The 15,683-nt window shown below is 42.9% G+C and overlaps 1 protein-coding gene across 1 annotated transcript in view; it reads right to left on the bottom strand.

Moving 5' to 3' along the window:
* epha6 (eph receptor A6) overlaps window positions 1-15,683 on the bottom strand; it is a gene marked incomplete at its 5' end in the record, with an annotated part of 76,887 nt that overhangs the window by 40,445 nt on the left and 20,759 nt on the right. Inside the window, 2 exons of the mRNA XM_079497258.1 lie at window positions 2,128-2,478; window positions 2,783-2,938. Coding sequence (XP_079353384.1) covers window positions 2,128-2,478; window positions 2,783-2,938 — 507 coding nt within the window. The remainder of the gene's footprint in view (window positions 1-2,127; window positions 2,479-2,782; window positions 2,939-15,683) is intronic.

Below are 15,683 nucleotides of genomic sequence, written 5' to 3'. Positions count from 1 at the left end.
GCATCATCGTTAGAAATTCCATCATTAACGGCTGAGCTACACCGAGCACGTATGTGTGTGACGTATGCGCAGTCCGTGAAAATAATGCGCGTGCGAAATGCTCCTGGCTACACCATATATGTGGGCGCGTGCAGATTTGCTCCACTGTCTCCATTTGGGAGACAATATACGTGCATGTGAAAAAAATAGAACCAATCCTATTTTTAGGGCATGCATATCCAGGGCCTATCCGGTTGTCCGCTATACATTGGATCTTTCCAAACACGCTGTACGTGCAAAGTAAATTCCATGCACAGACGCACACAGACTACCGGTGTAGCTCGGCCGTTACTCACTGGGATTTGCACTCATATGAATTTTAGATGTTTTCTTAAAGACTCACTATAACCTACCAGGCCGGCCTGACCGGTCAATAAAAGAATGCTGAATTAACTAGCTTGTATTGGTGGTCTTTCATGCTGAAGTAGGCCTGAACATGTTTGTTTAATTTCGATTCTTTTTGATGGAAAGGGCATGTGGTGGGGTGGCCAATACGAGCTTATGTGGGGGACCAATAAGGGCTTGTGTGGGGGGAAAACAAGGGCTTATTTGGGGGGCAAATAATGGCTTGTGGGGGGCAAATAAGGGCTTGTGTGGGGGGGCAATAAGGGCTTATGTGGGGGCCAAAAAGGGCTTGTGTGGGGGGCCAATAAGGGCTTGTGTGGGGCCCAATAAGGGCTTGTGTGGGGGGGCAAATAAGGGCTTGTGTGGGGGGCAAATAAGAGCTTATGTGTGTGTGTGGGGGGGGGGGGGGGGCAAAAAGAGTATGTGGGGGGCCAATAAGGGCTTGTGTGGGGGGCAAATAAGGGCTTATGTGTGGGGGCAAATAAGGGCTTATGTGGGGGGCCAATAAGGGCTTGTGTGGGGGGCCAATAAGTGCCATTGGCCCTTCAAGACGAACATTTGACAAGTAATGATAAATTCCACTATCATAATGAATTATCTTTTAATCTGCCATCAGTCAGTTTTAGTTTCAGACTAATGAGAACATATTGCTTATTTTACTGTCCAATGACATGAAAGGGCACAAGGGAAGGACTCCACAAAAAGACCACCCCCAAAAATCGGCGCGCGCTGCGCGCGCCCACACATGTGCCCTTTTCTGGAGTTTGAGCCCCTGCCCCCCCAGTGCTCTCTGCACGGCCCTGCGCTCGTGTGTCACACGCACCCGCAACCTGGTTTACGCACCTGCAACATTTGCAGCCCTTACATCTACATGAAGTGCTCACCCAGCCCAGAGCTGAGTGAGCAGTTTGATCAGGTCCTGGGTATTCAATTCATAATCATGACATGATAAATAACAACAAAATAATTAAAATCATCATGATGGGTTGGGGAGTGGCAGAAACTATGGGCGCGTTCGGAGAGTGCATAGCCTACTGCAGGCTGAGCGCACTGTGCAATGCAAACAAATAGTTTAGTGCGCTCCGGTGCGGTATTTCCGAACGCGCCCTATAACTATCGTGCGTGGTGGTGCACACCGTTCCCTCTCTCCATATTAAATTAGCTAAGCCGACTCCGAGAGAGAGAGAAAGAAAATGTAATTCAATTTAATTTCTTTGATGCTGAAGTAGGCCTTAATTTCAAAGTTTTTATATTTAAATGAGATGAAGAAAGTCACCACTCGCACCACACATTTCTCTGCGAATGGTTTTAATACTGCCACATGTTGACAGGTGTGTGTAGGCTAAAGAGGCTTTAGGGAAACAGGTCTGTGTATTCATGCAGGAGGCCTTACGTGCGCAATGAGGACAGGTATGGCTGTGCTCTAGTCTAGGTTGTGTATTTCTATGTTGTTGTGTTTGACAGTGTTTCCCAAAAAAGGACATAGTGTTTGATTGGCTGCCATGCAGCCAATTAGGCCGCACACAGGGTTATAGAGGGCAACTGCGCATGTGCAACACCATACCTCTTACACCATGGTGTAAGAGGTGTCCTTTGGGAAACCAGGCCCTTAACCCGACAGTGACGATAATTAATATCATTCTACACAGGGATGCCGTTTCGAATATTCGCACAGGTGAGAGAACAGGGAAGACACACAGAGAAACAAAATGACACTGTAAAAAAGACAGAATTTTGACTCACCAGCTTGATGTGTAGTGATAGTAACATTGGCCAGGGAGCGTGCAGATGCGTCCATCCCCGAAACACCGTTCAAAGCCTCCACGTGGAAAGTATAGTTGGTGAGCATGGCAAAATCTACCACCGCCACTGAGGTGCCCGTCAGACCGAGTGGCCGAGGAATGAAGCGCAGGTCGGGCTCGCACGGCTCACACTGCAACACGCCGCCGTTACTGTCATCGCCATGACAGCGCTGACACAGGATGTTGTAGGTGAGGTCTTTCCTGCCTCCGGTGTCACTGGGAGGGGTCCACTGCAAGAAGAGGGCTGTGTCGTTCACAAATGACTCCAGGTTCCTGGGAGCTGAGGGGGGTTCTAGAGAGGCAGTAGAGTCATTTAGAGAGATATAATAATTATTATTAGTAGTAGTAATAGTAGTAGTATACTTTTACAATAAAGATAAAATGGTGCACACACGTTTGTTTTTAATTAAACTGAATCATATTGAGAGAAATCTCATACTGTGCAGTATACCTGCTGGCAGGAAAAGGTCAAGTAGTAACAAAGAATCAAAGCTCGTAACAATAAAGACAGGACTGTATCTGACTTAACTTTAGACAGGCAGAGAAATACAGAACATAACGCACACATACAGTAGAGTATACTGTATATTACTGACTTGTGCAAGCCATGCTTGAAGAGTCTTTCACAGCTCGGAAGAAGCCTTTGTCACAGTGACAGAATGTGGCAGTCTGGTCATGACTGGCGCTGTGTGGAGGGCATTTGGAGCATGGTATGTTCCCAGCATACGCCTTGTAGAAACCAGGCATGCAAGCTGGAGAGAGACGATTGGAAGATGGTTAGAGAGAGTTCATGCAACAATGTCATGCCATTTTGATTTCAACTCCCAAGTGCCGGCTTATGACTCTTTCCTCTTTTATGACCGGACCTTATTCACGAGTCAGACTGGATCACTGTTACCTCCATTAGCATGTGCTAGTGACTATAAGTCTAACAAATTGTGCCTTCCAGTGAACCTACCGAACTGGATCAGGATCTAAAAGGCTTTTCAGGAAATCTGCATACAGGGTTGGGAAAGTAACATAATAAAGTCAGGCCACTTTAATGTAGTAATGCCATATAAAGCAGCATAAGCAGTGAACACAACGTATGGCTTAGAATGTAGCTTTTGTTCTAAATAATGTGTCACTTCCTGAGCTATTTGCTCTTCCTTCAGGCTAATTAACCACCTCCGCTACGCGTCTGTGGTTAATCAGCCTGTCGGTGATTTATCTATAAACAATGACCACTCAGCCATACCTTATCCCTTACATATCAAATGGCATTCCAATCAAGAGCTACATACTAAGCTGTTGGAAATTTTCAGACAGAAAAGAAAAGCATATATTTTGAGCATTTTACTGTAGATTTCATTGGAATGAGATAGTAGATGGCTTCTTATCAGAGTAGCTCTATTCTTCACTTCACAGCTGTTAAATCATTTGACTATTTACATAGAAATAGTGCCTTATGGAAGCGCAATTACAGTCGGCAGCACAGGTCTGCTGACCTGAGCATTCTCATCTCAGCATCCTCACTCTGCCTCTCTTTCCACCATCATTATTTCCTCAATTGCTCCACCATCTTGCTCTCCCTCCTCATTTCTTTCTCTCAATTAACTCCACGACTCTCCTTTTGCCTCCTATCCCTCAACACTCATATTATTCCACCATTTGGCCGTTTCTTCTCCCACGATCTTATATCACCGTCTTTGCTTCAGTCCACTTCCTGCTCCTGCCTCTCTTCCTGTTTAGCTTATCAGACAATCACAATAACCAGTGTGGATTGCCTCCTGCTCCCCCTGACCATTTCTGCAGAGCAAAATGAAGCCATAATAGATAATACTGCAATTGCATAGATGTGGCGCGTGCGTGCGTGCGTGCGTGCGTGCGTGCGTGCGTGTGTGTGTGTGTGTGTGTGTGTGCCTGCATGCATGCTAGCCCCATATGTGCCCTCTCCCTACGCTCATTCTGTAGCTCCGAGATGAGGTCACACACAGGGCCCCTCCCACCCCGTTCAGAAACGGCGCATGTTTCCACAATTCCACGATTCTTACCCTTTTCTAAACAATGAATCAAAAACGTGAAGTGGCGTGAAGGGTTTACACTAATCCAACGTCAACAACGCCAAAGAAAATCCAACTTTAAACGGTTACACGAGCGTGTAGCGGTTGTTTAGCATGTTTTTCAAGGAAGTTGAAAAGCTTTAGCGCCTCCCCGGCGCCTCCCCTGGTCGAAAATTTCCAACTGACTTCAGTTCACTCGACATGCACGCGCACACGCACAAATCCCTTGATAAACATGGAAGCGGCTGACTAAACCAACTGCTGTAACGCTCGTAACCGTTTAAAGTTGGATTTTCTTTGGCGTTGTTGACGTTGGATTAGTGTAAACCCTTCACGCCACTTCACGTTTTTGATTCATTGTTTAGAAAAGGGTAAGAATCGTGGAATTGTGGAAACATGCGCCGTTTCTGAACGGGGTGGGAGGGGCCCTGTGTGTGACCTCATCTCGGAGCTACAGAATGAGCGTAGGGAGAGGGCACATAATGGGGCTACATGCATGCATGTGTGTGTCTGTATATGGGGAGATGCAAATAAATAATATATCAATAGTTAAATGTGGCTATCAACAGCTTTCTTGATTCAAATAATTCCTGCAGGTTTCACCTCCTAACATCTTGGGTTGAAACTGAATATTTTCAGTTTCAATTGGCCACCCTCTGGTATGGCAAAGGGCAGTAATGAACTATTACCATTAGGCCTTCCTTTAACAGCATGCAGTAGACTGCACTTGTTCAATCCAGTGTTACAAGGTGTGGAAGGTGTCAAGCTGTTTTCATCATGGATCATGGATTCCCTCCAGGATTTATTTCCTGGAGGGAAATGCAGGTGTCACTGGAGCACCAGCAGCAATGAATGAAATATCTGAGAGGTAAGAGTCAATAACCAAGCCAAGGTAAATATGAATAAAAATGTAATAAATTAACATCAAATATATTACTGTCCTGTCGGACCAATATGTCAGCACTGGATTTCTGAATGAGTGAATGACATACTACAGTATAAGTACAGTCTAACAATAAAGTAAACATGGGCCCTAGTGTATGCCATGCCTTACCCGCCAGGGGGTTGGGGGGGCAGCACAAACATACGCGTAGGGCAACCAAATGGTCAGCGAAGTCCCTGCTTTATTGTGAATGAGACTGTGACTGTGAGACTGTGTTGGTCGCGGAGTGGATGATAGATAGAGGAGCTTCTCGACACACAAAACAAGCTTCTGTATCAAATATAAATGTATTCCAAGGCAGCGACGCGTGTCACTCTTCCATGATGGGCAGAGAGGGTGAAAGGCAAGATTGCACCAGGGAGAATGGCTAATGGATAATGTATAGCCATTAGCCATTATCAATGGATAATGGTTGCGCAGTCTTCTCTTAAAGGCGATGGCATCCGGCACGGTGATTGGTTTCATTATTGTAATGCCCAAACCACACCTACTGTATGCATAATGTAATGGTAGCCGAGGTGTACACCTATCACTATACAGTAGCCTACATGAATACATGAATGAATATACTGTACCCACTGTACAGTCTATCAACTGTAAAGCACTATATAGGAGGACATACTGTATATCTCAGCAAACCACTACACACACTCATAAACACGCACGCACGCACGCACGCACGCACGCACGCACGCACGCACACACACACACGGTATCAATTATCAATTACAATAAGTAATTTATGAAGCAGAACTATCAGTTTATAATCTGTAGGAGGAGAGTGTTGAACATTTAAATCCAAATCTTTGCACAAAAGAAACAGAGACGCTGAGGCATAGCCGCACACATCAACCACAAAATCAGGCTGCAGACATATTCCTAATGAGAAGAGTAATGAATCTTAAAGTCCTGATGATGGTTCACTTCTCATGGATATTACTTTGACCTCCTGCCAATGGCAACAGACGCATAGCTTCATTTGAATCTCCAGCTGCTTCATGAGCTCTGGTATAAGCTGGAAAGAACCCAGCACCCACAAGTCATTAGAAAAAACTAAAGACTCACATTTGCCATCAAAGGTTAATAGGCACCATCATCATGCTGACACACACATCATACTGAGGGTGGTCTCCCTGCTGAAGTGCCGTTATCTTCTCATAACTGAGTTGCTCACAGTGTGGCATCCCACGGCTAACTCGCAAGTTCCATAATGACCAAAAATACGAAATGATACATTACAAAACTATGGTTCAAATTCATTCAGAATCTGAATCAGAATCAACATTTTATTGTCACATCAAAGTTTTAAAAGTAAAAAGTGATTAGTTCAAACTAACTTGTGGCTCCCGACATGCGTGGGAGGTCAAAACTAAACTTAGTTTAGGGTTTGGGGTAGGGTGTCAGACAAATGCCTGTATAGAGCGTCGCAGTCCCGCCCCCAACCAGGGCCCAGGAAATGATTCTCCGTTCATTTTCCTCATAGACTTTTCAAAATGTATTTATTTAAAGACCTTTTAAGCGTCGTACAAAGCCAACTCTTGTCGTGGCAAATCATGACAACAAACACCATTTTTGGGCCAAAAAAAGAATTAGAAAGAAGAAGAAAAACGGCAGGTTACAACACTTTTTTTGTTGTTTTTCTTCTATGTAATTATTTGTTTGGTCCAAAATATTGTGTTTATTGTCATGATTTGTCACGACTCGAGTTGGCTTTGTCTGCGGCGTAACCGTCTTTAAATAAATACTTTTTGAAATGTCTATGGGAAAAATGCATTGGGAATCATTTCCTGGGCCTGGCGTCGTCATGACAGGGGGCGGGACTGCGACGCTCTGGACTAATGCCTGTCAAACTGGAAATTAAGGGTTTACATAGTACACATAGTGCATGCATAAACTTTCCTTAATGATTATATCTGTTTTCAGTATTCATATATGATATATTTTCTCTATTATGAAGGTTATTTATGCATGTTTGTATTGGTGGTGGGTGGGGAGGGGGGTGGGGGCGGGAGTCGCGAGATTTGCATTTCCGGGGGTCCCCAGCCAAAAAGGTTGAGAACCCCTGGGCTAGAGCAAAATTATTTTCAAAAAAATAAAAATAAAAAAGTTTATTTTTTATTTATTTTTGTAACTGAGCTGTAAAGTGGAAATGAAGAGTTTACATATAGTACACATAGTACATGCATACACCTTCCCTAATGATTATGGTTTCAGTATTTATTTATGGTGTATTGTCTCTATTATTAAGGTTATTGTAGCAGTCAATTTATATTGGGGGTCGGGAGGGGGCGGGGCGGGGGTCCCGAGACTTGGCCAAAGCATTTCCGGGGGTCCCCAGCCAAAAAGGTTGAGAACCCCTGGGCTAGAGGATTGAGGGATTCCTGCAAGTGCGCCATGTTGCCGCTCTTATCTTCTTTCATTAATTTTATTTATCTGGGCATAATTGGTTGAGCACAGATGCTGTTTTACAGCCTTGCTTTAGTTGACACTGACAGATACACAGATTCTACTACAAGGACAAGATGTAGGGGCCTAGGGGGTGGACATTTTGTTTACAGCTACCACTGTATGTGCATATCCTTCTCAACAAAAGACCAGCCAGACAAAAATGCAAAATCTGCCCTCCATAGGGGGTTGAATAGAACAGAGGAATATCCAATGTCAGCTTAAAGAGCTGTTGAAGTTAACCCTTTACACCTACGGTGAGGAGGTCTAGAAGGGTATCTTATAACCAGTGGTGGAATAAGTACTCAGATTATTTACTTAAATAAATGTAGCAATACTACAATATACTCTGTTACAAGGAAAATGTCTGAATTCAGAATTAGACTCTTGAAAGTAGAGTACATAAAGAAAGAAATTCGTCAAACCTTTTCAAAAATAGCCAATCTGTCACGATGCGTTGTAGATCTGCTATGTTTGAATAGATGAAGTATACAATAGGGCTTAAGTGAGTAGTGTATGTTTGTAAAAAAAAAAGAAATATCTAAATCTTCAAAGTAACTAGTATAAAGGTAATATTTGCCTCTCAACAATGTAACACTTTGTATACCGGAACATCACATGCATTCAGAGATAATGGATGCCTGCGAAATTAAGACAAATGCGAGTGTATTAAAGTCCATTCCATGTATCAATTTCCCTATGGCATCACATTGTAACCTTTTCGTTTAAGTATAACGTGTCTGGTGACACTGCAGTGCCTTGTGAGTGAGTTTTAAAAAAACACCTACATAGGTGACTTGTCAAATTGAGGCATAGTTGTTGAGGCGTGATCACATAAGATCTAGACTTGTTTTGATTTGTGGTGTGGGCAACTCACTCTGGGCTTTATGTTGTCAGGAACAGATGGAGTCTGAGTCCGTATGTTTACCCTGGACTCTAAAGCTTTGATATGTAGATGGAGGCGAGTTTCACAGGGAATGAGTGATGCTCTGGCCTGGCTGAACAGAGATGAGCTGAGAGTCTGTGAGGGTCCTTAGAGAAGATAGAGGAGGGCCACAATTCCTGACATGAACCCAAGCACCACAAGTTGCTGTCTTACAGAGAGGAGAGCAGGGAGGAGTATGCTGTCGAGTGGAAGTCCACTCTGGTTAACCTTGATTGGAGCGCATTTTGGAGCGGCTCTTTGATGGAGTCTCTCCAGAAAACCTTTGTTTCCAAATTCCAATATAACCTTCCCATCTCCTAGCAATTCTAATCAACAGATGACTTACTGTACCCTTTTGTTTTTAGTTCTTTGTGTCTCTAGAAGTGTCAATATGCCTAAAATTGTCTACATTTCAAAGCATTTATCAAATATTAGCTACTGCTAGCAATACAAATTTGGAAGAAATTAGGGAAAAAGCCTTCCTGCTTGCAAAACTGTGTTTATATCAACTCCATGGTGTCCAAACAAGGGAAAAAACTGGTAATGGTATTCAAAACGGTTGGATCTTATAAACTGTTTAGGAATTTAGGAGTAACCAGCTCAGAACTCATGGAATAAGTACATCCGACACACAGGGCAGTAGTTAGGTCTCTCTCTACAGTTACAATCAGCATTAAAATTACTCTGAAGTAGTCACAGGTATTTATTGACCACAGCTTCGATCGGTAGGGATGGAAATAATGATGACACCCACAGGTAGACTCGCTAATTCTGCCCTTTTTCTGATGCAATGCTATTCGAGGGAAAGTGGAAATTAGGAGACCAAGGGCTCTACTGTGTGAGTATTTTGTTGAATTATTTACAAGCACAGTGTGTGAGTAAAGATTACAGCATACCATAATCTTTTCAATGCAAAGTATAAAAAAAAAAGGTTCAAAGTAATTAAATGTTTTGGGTATTCAGAATCGATCTCTTATAACACCCCAGCCTATGCCTTTTCTAGTCACAAGCAATCCCAACGCAGTTGGTTCCCATTCAACACAGTGGCACTTTTGAAGATGGCTGCATGACGAAAGGACATGGAACAAATAGCATTAGGGCTACGATGTTGCCTTATCTAGGTCATGATATAACCCGCCTATGTGAGTAAATCCTCTTGTGGCTGACACTGACTGAAAGCAATAGAATAATAAAGGACTCAATTGAGATGTCAAAACCGTCTGGCAGAGTGCTACTGGTGCAAAGAAATGAATAAATAAAAAAAAGGAAAGAAAACAGGGTTTGATAAGCACTGCCGGCCGTACTGGCTTGGTTTAGGGAGTTGGCTTCGAGAGCTGGACGTGTTGCTGTGCTTACATTTGGGAGCAATCTCTCTCTCTACATCATCACTCCCTCGCATGCGCTTTCCCCATGCTGCCTCTCAGACTGCTTTGATCACAGTGTCCTTTGAAGCAACTTTCCAAAATGAAAACGAGGAGATAGCAAAAGTCATGGCAAGTTCACAGTAAACTCACTGCAACTGCCTGCAAACTGCACAAATGCAGAACAACGGCAGTTGTGCAGGAGCAACATTATGGTAAATGACGGTGAGAAGCCCACACAAAACAATCCTCCCAGAGAAAAATAATCCACGGATGTCTACTGTCAACTGGCCAACCCAATAGATTAATGAGAGGCAATACAATTCAAAGTAACACTTTGCAAATTGCAAAAGACTCTAGATACATCCATGTATGCACGCACGCACGCACGCACGCACGCACGCACGCACACAGCTGCATAAGAATTGAGTGACACACCGAAAGTTGGTGAACTGAAAGAAAAACAAAAAAACCCCAAAACAAGACATAATGTATTATGTATTAATTGTGTATATAAATTTGTTTCTGTCCTGCCATACTGCTGCTATACTAGTTAATTTGTGGCTGTTCCTCACGGTCAGGGACAGCACATAGCCAAGGCCTGGCATAGCAGGTTTATTTGTCAAGCACATTTCAACGACAAGCCAATTCATATCACTGTCAGTATGCCTACATCAGCGTATCATATCACTGTCAGTAGGCCTACATCAGCGTATCATATCACTGTCAGTAGGCCTACATCAGCGTATCATATCACTGTCAGTAGGCCTACATCAGCGTATCATATCACTGTCAGTAGGCCTACATCAGCGTATCATATCACTGTCAGTAGGCCTACATCAGCGTATCATATCACTGTCAGTAGGCCTACATCAGCGTATCATATCACTGTCAGTAGGCCTACATCAGCGTATCATATCCCTGTCAGTAGGCCTACATCAGCGTATCATATCACTGTCAGTAGGCCTACATCAGCGTATCATATCACTGTCAGTAGGCCTACATCAGCGTATCATATCACTGTCAGTAGGCCTACATCAGCGTATCATATCACTGTCAGTAGGCCTACATCAGCGTAAAGGAATACCTGTCCTCACCCCGCAAAATTACTTTCCCCCCAATCAATTACTCACTCCGTGAAGCCTTGAATTCATTTCGAATTTCTGCGTTGCATTCCTTCATGGTGAATTAAGAATCCTGAAATAGTTTTAGAATAAAATAGGGGGCCAGGATTAAGAACCGCAAAACTACATCAAAGATCATATATAAAAGGCAACACAATTCTCACAGTATAATCCAAACTGTCCTGGATCCAGTCCTTGTCCTCATTACTTCCAAAACACCACATTTTCACTGAAACTTTACTATTTAAAACACTTGCAGTGTAAACAGTCTCTAGGAGCACGCTTGGGCATGCACAGCTGAGTTCACACATTAACCGTGAGTTTATAAAATTATTTTTGCTATAGACTTGCTGTCATCCCTCCCCCACGCACGCACGCAAGCACGCACGCACGCACGCACGCACGCACGCACGCACGCACGCACGCACGCACGCACGCACGCACGCACACACACACACACACACACACACACACACACACACACACACACACACACACACACACACACACACAATTTCTTAAATTCATCAAGCATTCTCTTTGTTTTTGGATTCTATATATTCACTGTGAAGGAATGCAACACAGACAATAAATTAACCATGATGTCAAGGCTTCATGGGGTGAGTAACTGATGTGATGGAGCAAAACATGGGGTGTAGTATTCCATTTTAAATGAACATTAAATGAACACTGAGGTTTTACTGTTCCGTAATGCACTTGACCATAGTTGGAAAAGGGTTAGCTCCTGGGGCTACCACGGTTAAAGGGTTAACGGTTAAGAGTTAAAGGGTTAACTCCTGCTCCCTGTAGGGACCAGGAGTTAACTACTAAACCACTCTTTAAACCAGTGTTTCCCAAACTTTTCAGCTCAAGAACCAAAATAGTACTTTGGTATCTCCCCGTGACCAAAACCTTACAAAGAAATACATTATGAATTAATCACTTAAAGTAACTCTTCACCCCATTTTCATCCTTATGTTCATATAATTGGTCCTCACTAATGCTCATTATAAGCACCATTTCCGTCTACTCTACTCTACGGTGTCACTGGTGGGCTTTGGACAGAGAATTAGAAGCTATTGCAGTGATGCAAATAGCCTGCATCCTGCATCCTCAAAATTGAGAAAGGATGCAATCATGTCACCCTCTGGGGGTCCTGGGATGCAATACTGTACTCTAAGGTCATTGAAGTAGTACTCCTAAAATGTCCCTGGCTGGGACCCATCTAAAAGACCACCCCTGGGTCCCAGGACCCATTACATTGAAAAACTATTTACATCACTGTATTGTTCTTGCAGTAATAATTTACTACTACTACTACTACTACTACTACTACTACTACTACTATTACTACTACTACTACTACTACTACTACTACTACTACTACTATTACTACTACTACTACTACTACTACTACTACTACTACTACTACTACTACTACTACTACTACTACTACTAATAATAATAATAATACATCTCGTAACATTTAAAATTACCAAATATGTCACTGCATGCAGGTAGGCAGGTTTCTGAACTTAGTAGCCCTTGAACCCAAGATTGTTTTTGTCCTTTTTTTACATCTCTGAAATTCTTTTGGGACATTTTAGATTCTTTTGGGAAAATGTTTTGAAATAATAATAAAATAAAAAATAGGAAATTACATTTGCGTGCGAAGCAACCCATAAAAATAGGCCTGCAACCCAAAAATGCTTGAAGGTGTCTACTGGGTATAGCCCATGTTGACACTCCACACTGGTACAACTATAGCACAGAGGAGAGAAGCAGCTATGCACTGTACAGGAGACACAGAGGCAGCGTAGAACTGTCATTGTCTATTCAGTCATATCTTCTCAAAAACGTATGCAGCCAAACCTACATCTGTGGGGACGTGAGAGAGAAGGAAAAACAAGAACGGAAAAGACAGCAGGTATAGCATACAATACATACAAATAAATAAGCCTGCCCTACATATCGACTGCACTGTATTAACCTGAGAAAGCACATCAGTACAGCATGAATCTTATACCCCCGCCCCAACCAGCTGGGACATCTGTAAAGGACAGTAAATGACATAGCGGTGGGTTCACCATCATTGTTAAAATGCAGAGACTCAGTTTTAGCACCTGCTTTAATTACAAAAGACAGCATGAGCCATGAATAAAGAGAGAAGGTTAGAAAGGTTTAGAGAATACCCGTCGCAAGCTAAATTAGCTGTGAAGCTAACAAATGAAGGCAATTAGCCAGCTAGCCCACAGCCTGTCTGTACCATCATATAATGCAGAAACCAGGCCAAAGACTGGAGTATCTGGAACAACTAAACAATCCGCTTAAAACCTTTGCTCACTCAGTTCTGCTGGCAACAATATGAACATTATACTATGGTCATTGGTCTCCTATAGGGCTCTGTACCTGGTCTGCTCCTTTTCCCCTCTCAAATTCATTTGCCGAAAATAACGGATCTATAAGCTCACCAAATGTTGCACTGCGATGTGTGAGCTTGTATATTATATATTATTATATATTTTGTATGTATTTTGCCAAATTATTATCCCATAGACCGCTAGGGTTCATGTTACAACACATGAATTGGCAACCTTTATTATCAAAAGAGCCATTTTTGGCCCCACAAAATATGAACAATCTGTCTGGAGCGGCAATATGTTTGCTTTATCTATTTATTTGTGCTGTTTCTGGTCTTTCAATATGACATTTTTATTGTGTTTGCAAATAGTGAATGGCAAATCAACATTCATTTGTGTCCCTATCAAGGTTGTTAAATTTCCTCTCAGGTATGTTTGGTAAATAATGAGCTCTGGAATTTCCCTTAAGATTCCACAAGACAATAATTTCCATACAAACTTTTGCCCTTGGCTTTTTTTTCTCTCTCTCTTACCCAACTTAATCGTTATGCCAATTAATTCCTCTCCACAAACATTTCTGTGTTGTCAGTCACTTGCTGTTGTATCCTACTGACTCACCTACCAGTGAGGAGCCCCCACCGGGAGGACGTAGGCTCTACGAAGACTACATCGTAGAGCCTTCGTCCTACTCCTCCCCACCAACACTCCCTCATGACAGGCTCCACCCCTTAAGAGTACGTGCAATGACCATTATCACCCTCCCCGCTCGGCTTCCCACTATCAAACACGAGCCAATTGTGTTCGTGTAGACGCGACAAAGCCGGTTGTACCATGGTGGATTTGAACCCAAACAACCCCCCGTGGTGGCAGGCAGGGACCACTGCACCACCCGAGTGCTTGCCCAGCTTTTTAAGTAATGATGATGGTGTCCTCAAAATACAATAAAACAACAAAATAACAGTTTATACACATAAACACATCAACACATTTCCAACAAGATTTTACCTGAGAACAGGAATGCCAGACATGTGCATACTGCATATGCAATATGCATGCTTTTGGGCATGTGCAATCCACAAGCCAATGCTTTAAGCTAGCTGGCCAGTAAGAAGAGATATTTAATCATAATGTATTGCAAATAATGTATCCCTACACAAAAGAATATTTTGTGCCCATGGAGCGGGGGCGCACAACTTTGTACGCCACTACACCTCTATTTCACCTCTCTCTCTCTCTCTCTCTCTCTCTCTCTCTCTCTCTCTCTCTCTCTCTCTCTCTCGGTCACGGTCAGTGGCCAGAGACACATCGATGTCTGCCTTCATTCAAAATGTACGGTTTGTGTCTCACTCGGACACACGATATTCACGGAGAAACAAGAACAACACAGATGCGTGGTGCTAGACGTGAGTGCGCTTCTAGTATTAATACCGTTGCTACTATCAAAGCTCATCACGCGTAACAAAATATAATAGTAATTCAAATACTAAACTTTTTTAAACAGTTATCCTGTGTGAAACCAATAAAACATCTGACGACATAGAGTGAAGTTAACAGCTTACACTGGTTAATAGCAACCTATCAATTCTTGAGCAAAAACACTACCGTATTCTAAAAGAGTAGTATGCATGGTCGGTGTGTTGGATAAAAAATGTTTTATTGGACCTTTAAACATTTACTTTTTTGACTGGGCCCGGAGAAATGATTTGAAACCCAATCACTCCGCTCGAAAACTGGATTCATGGCAACCCTATTTGAGAAGCAAGACTCTACAATTTAAGTAATGTATAAAGGGACATGAGAGGACAGAGGACTTTGAGTACTGAAGTGATGATTCATAAATGTCATAAATGTCTGGTTCACAGTATATGCTGCACATTAGAGCCCTGCCGGGCTCAGAGCAGAGAGGGAGGAGGGAATGACACGGTGGACAGCAGAGATGATGTGTGGAGACAGGGAGTGGGTGAAACGGTACAGTATAGACGCAGGTGCAGGGCTGGTGGTAATCATGAGTAAAGGTAGAAAGGACGAGTGTGTTAAGAGCGCAAGTGGAGCAAGACGATATGATGCAAGAGGTGGATTGCAAGGATCAGAATGAGAGAATTACAATGCAATTTATTTCTTCTCTTTTGCTCTCTCTATCACACTTTCAACCAGAAAGCCATTCTAGCTACTTACGGAGTCCCACTGCAACTCAGTAACACAAGTTTATTGTAGCATAACACAGTTTTAACACACACAGCCACACAGACAAAAAATGTGATGTGTACAAACACAAATGCACACACACACACACACAC

Source organism: Electrona antarctica (assembly GCF_951216825.1).
Source record: "Electrona antarctica genome assembly, chromosome: 3".
Lineage (NCBI taxonomy): Eukaryota > Metazoa > Chordata > Actinopteri > Myctophiformes > Myctophidae > Electrona > Electrona antarctica.
This window is presented reverse-complemented; position numbering and strand designations above follow the sequence as displayed.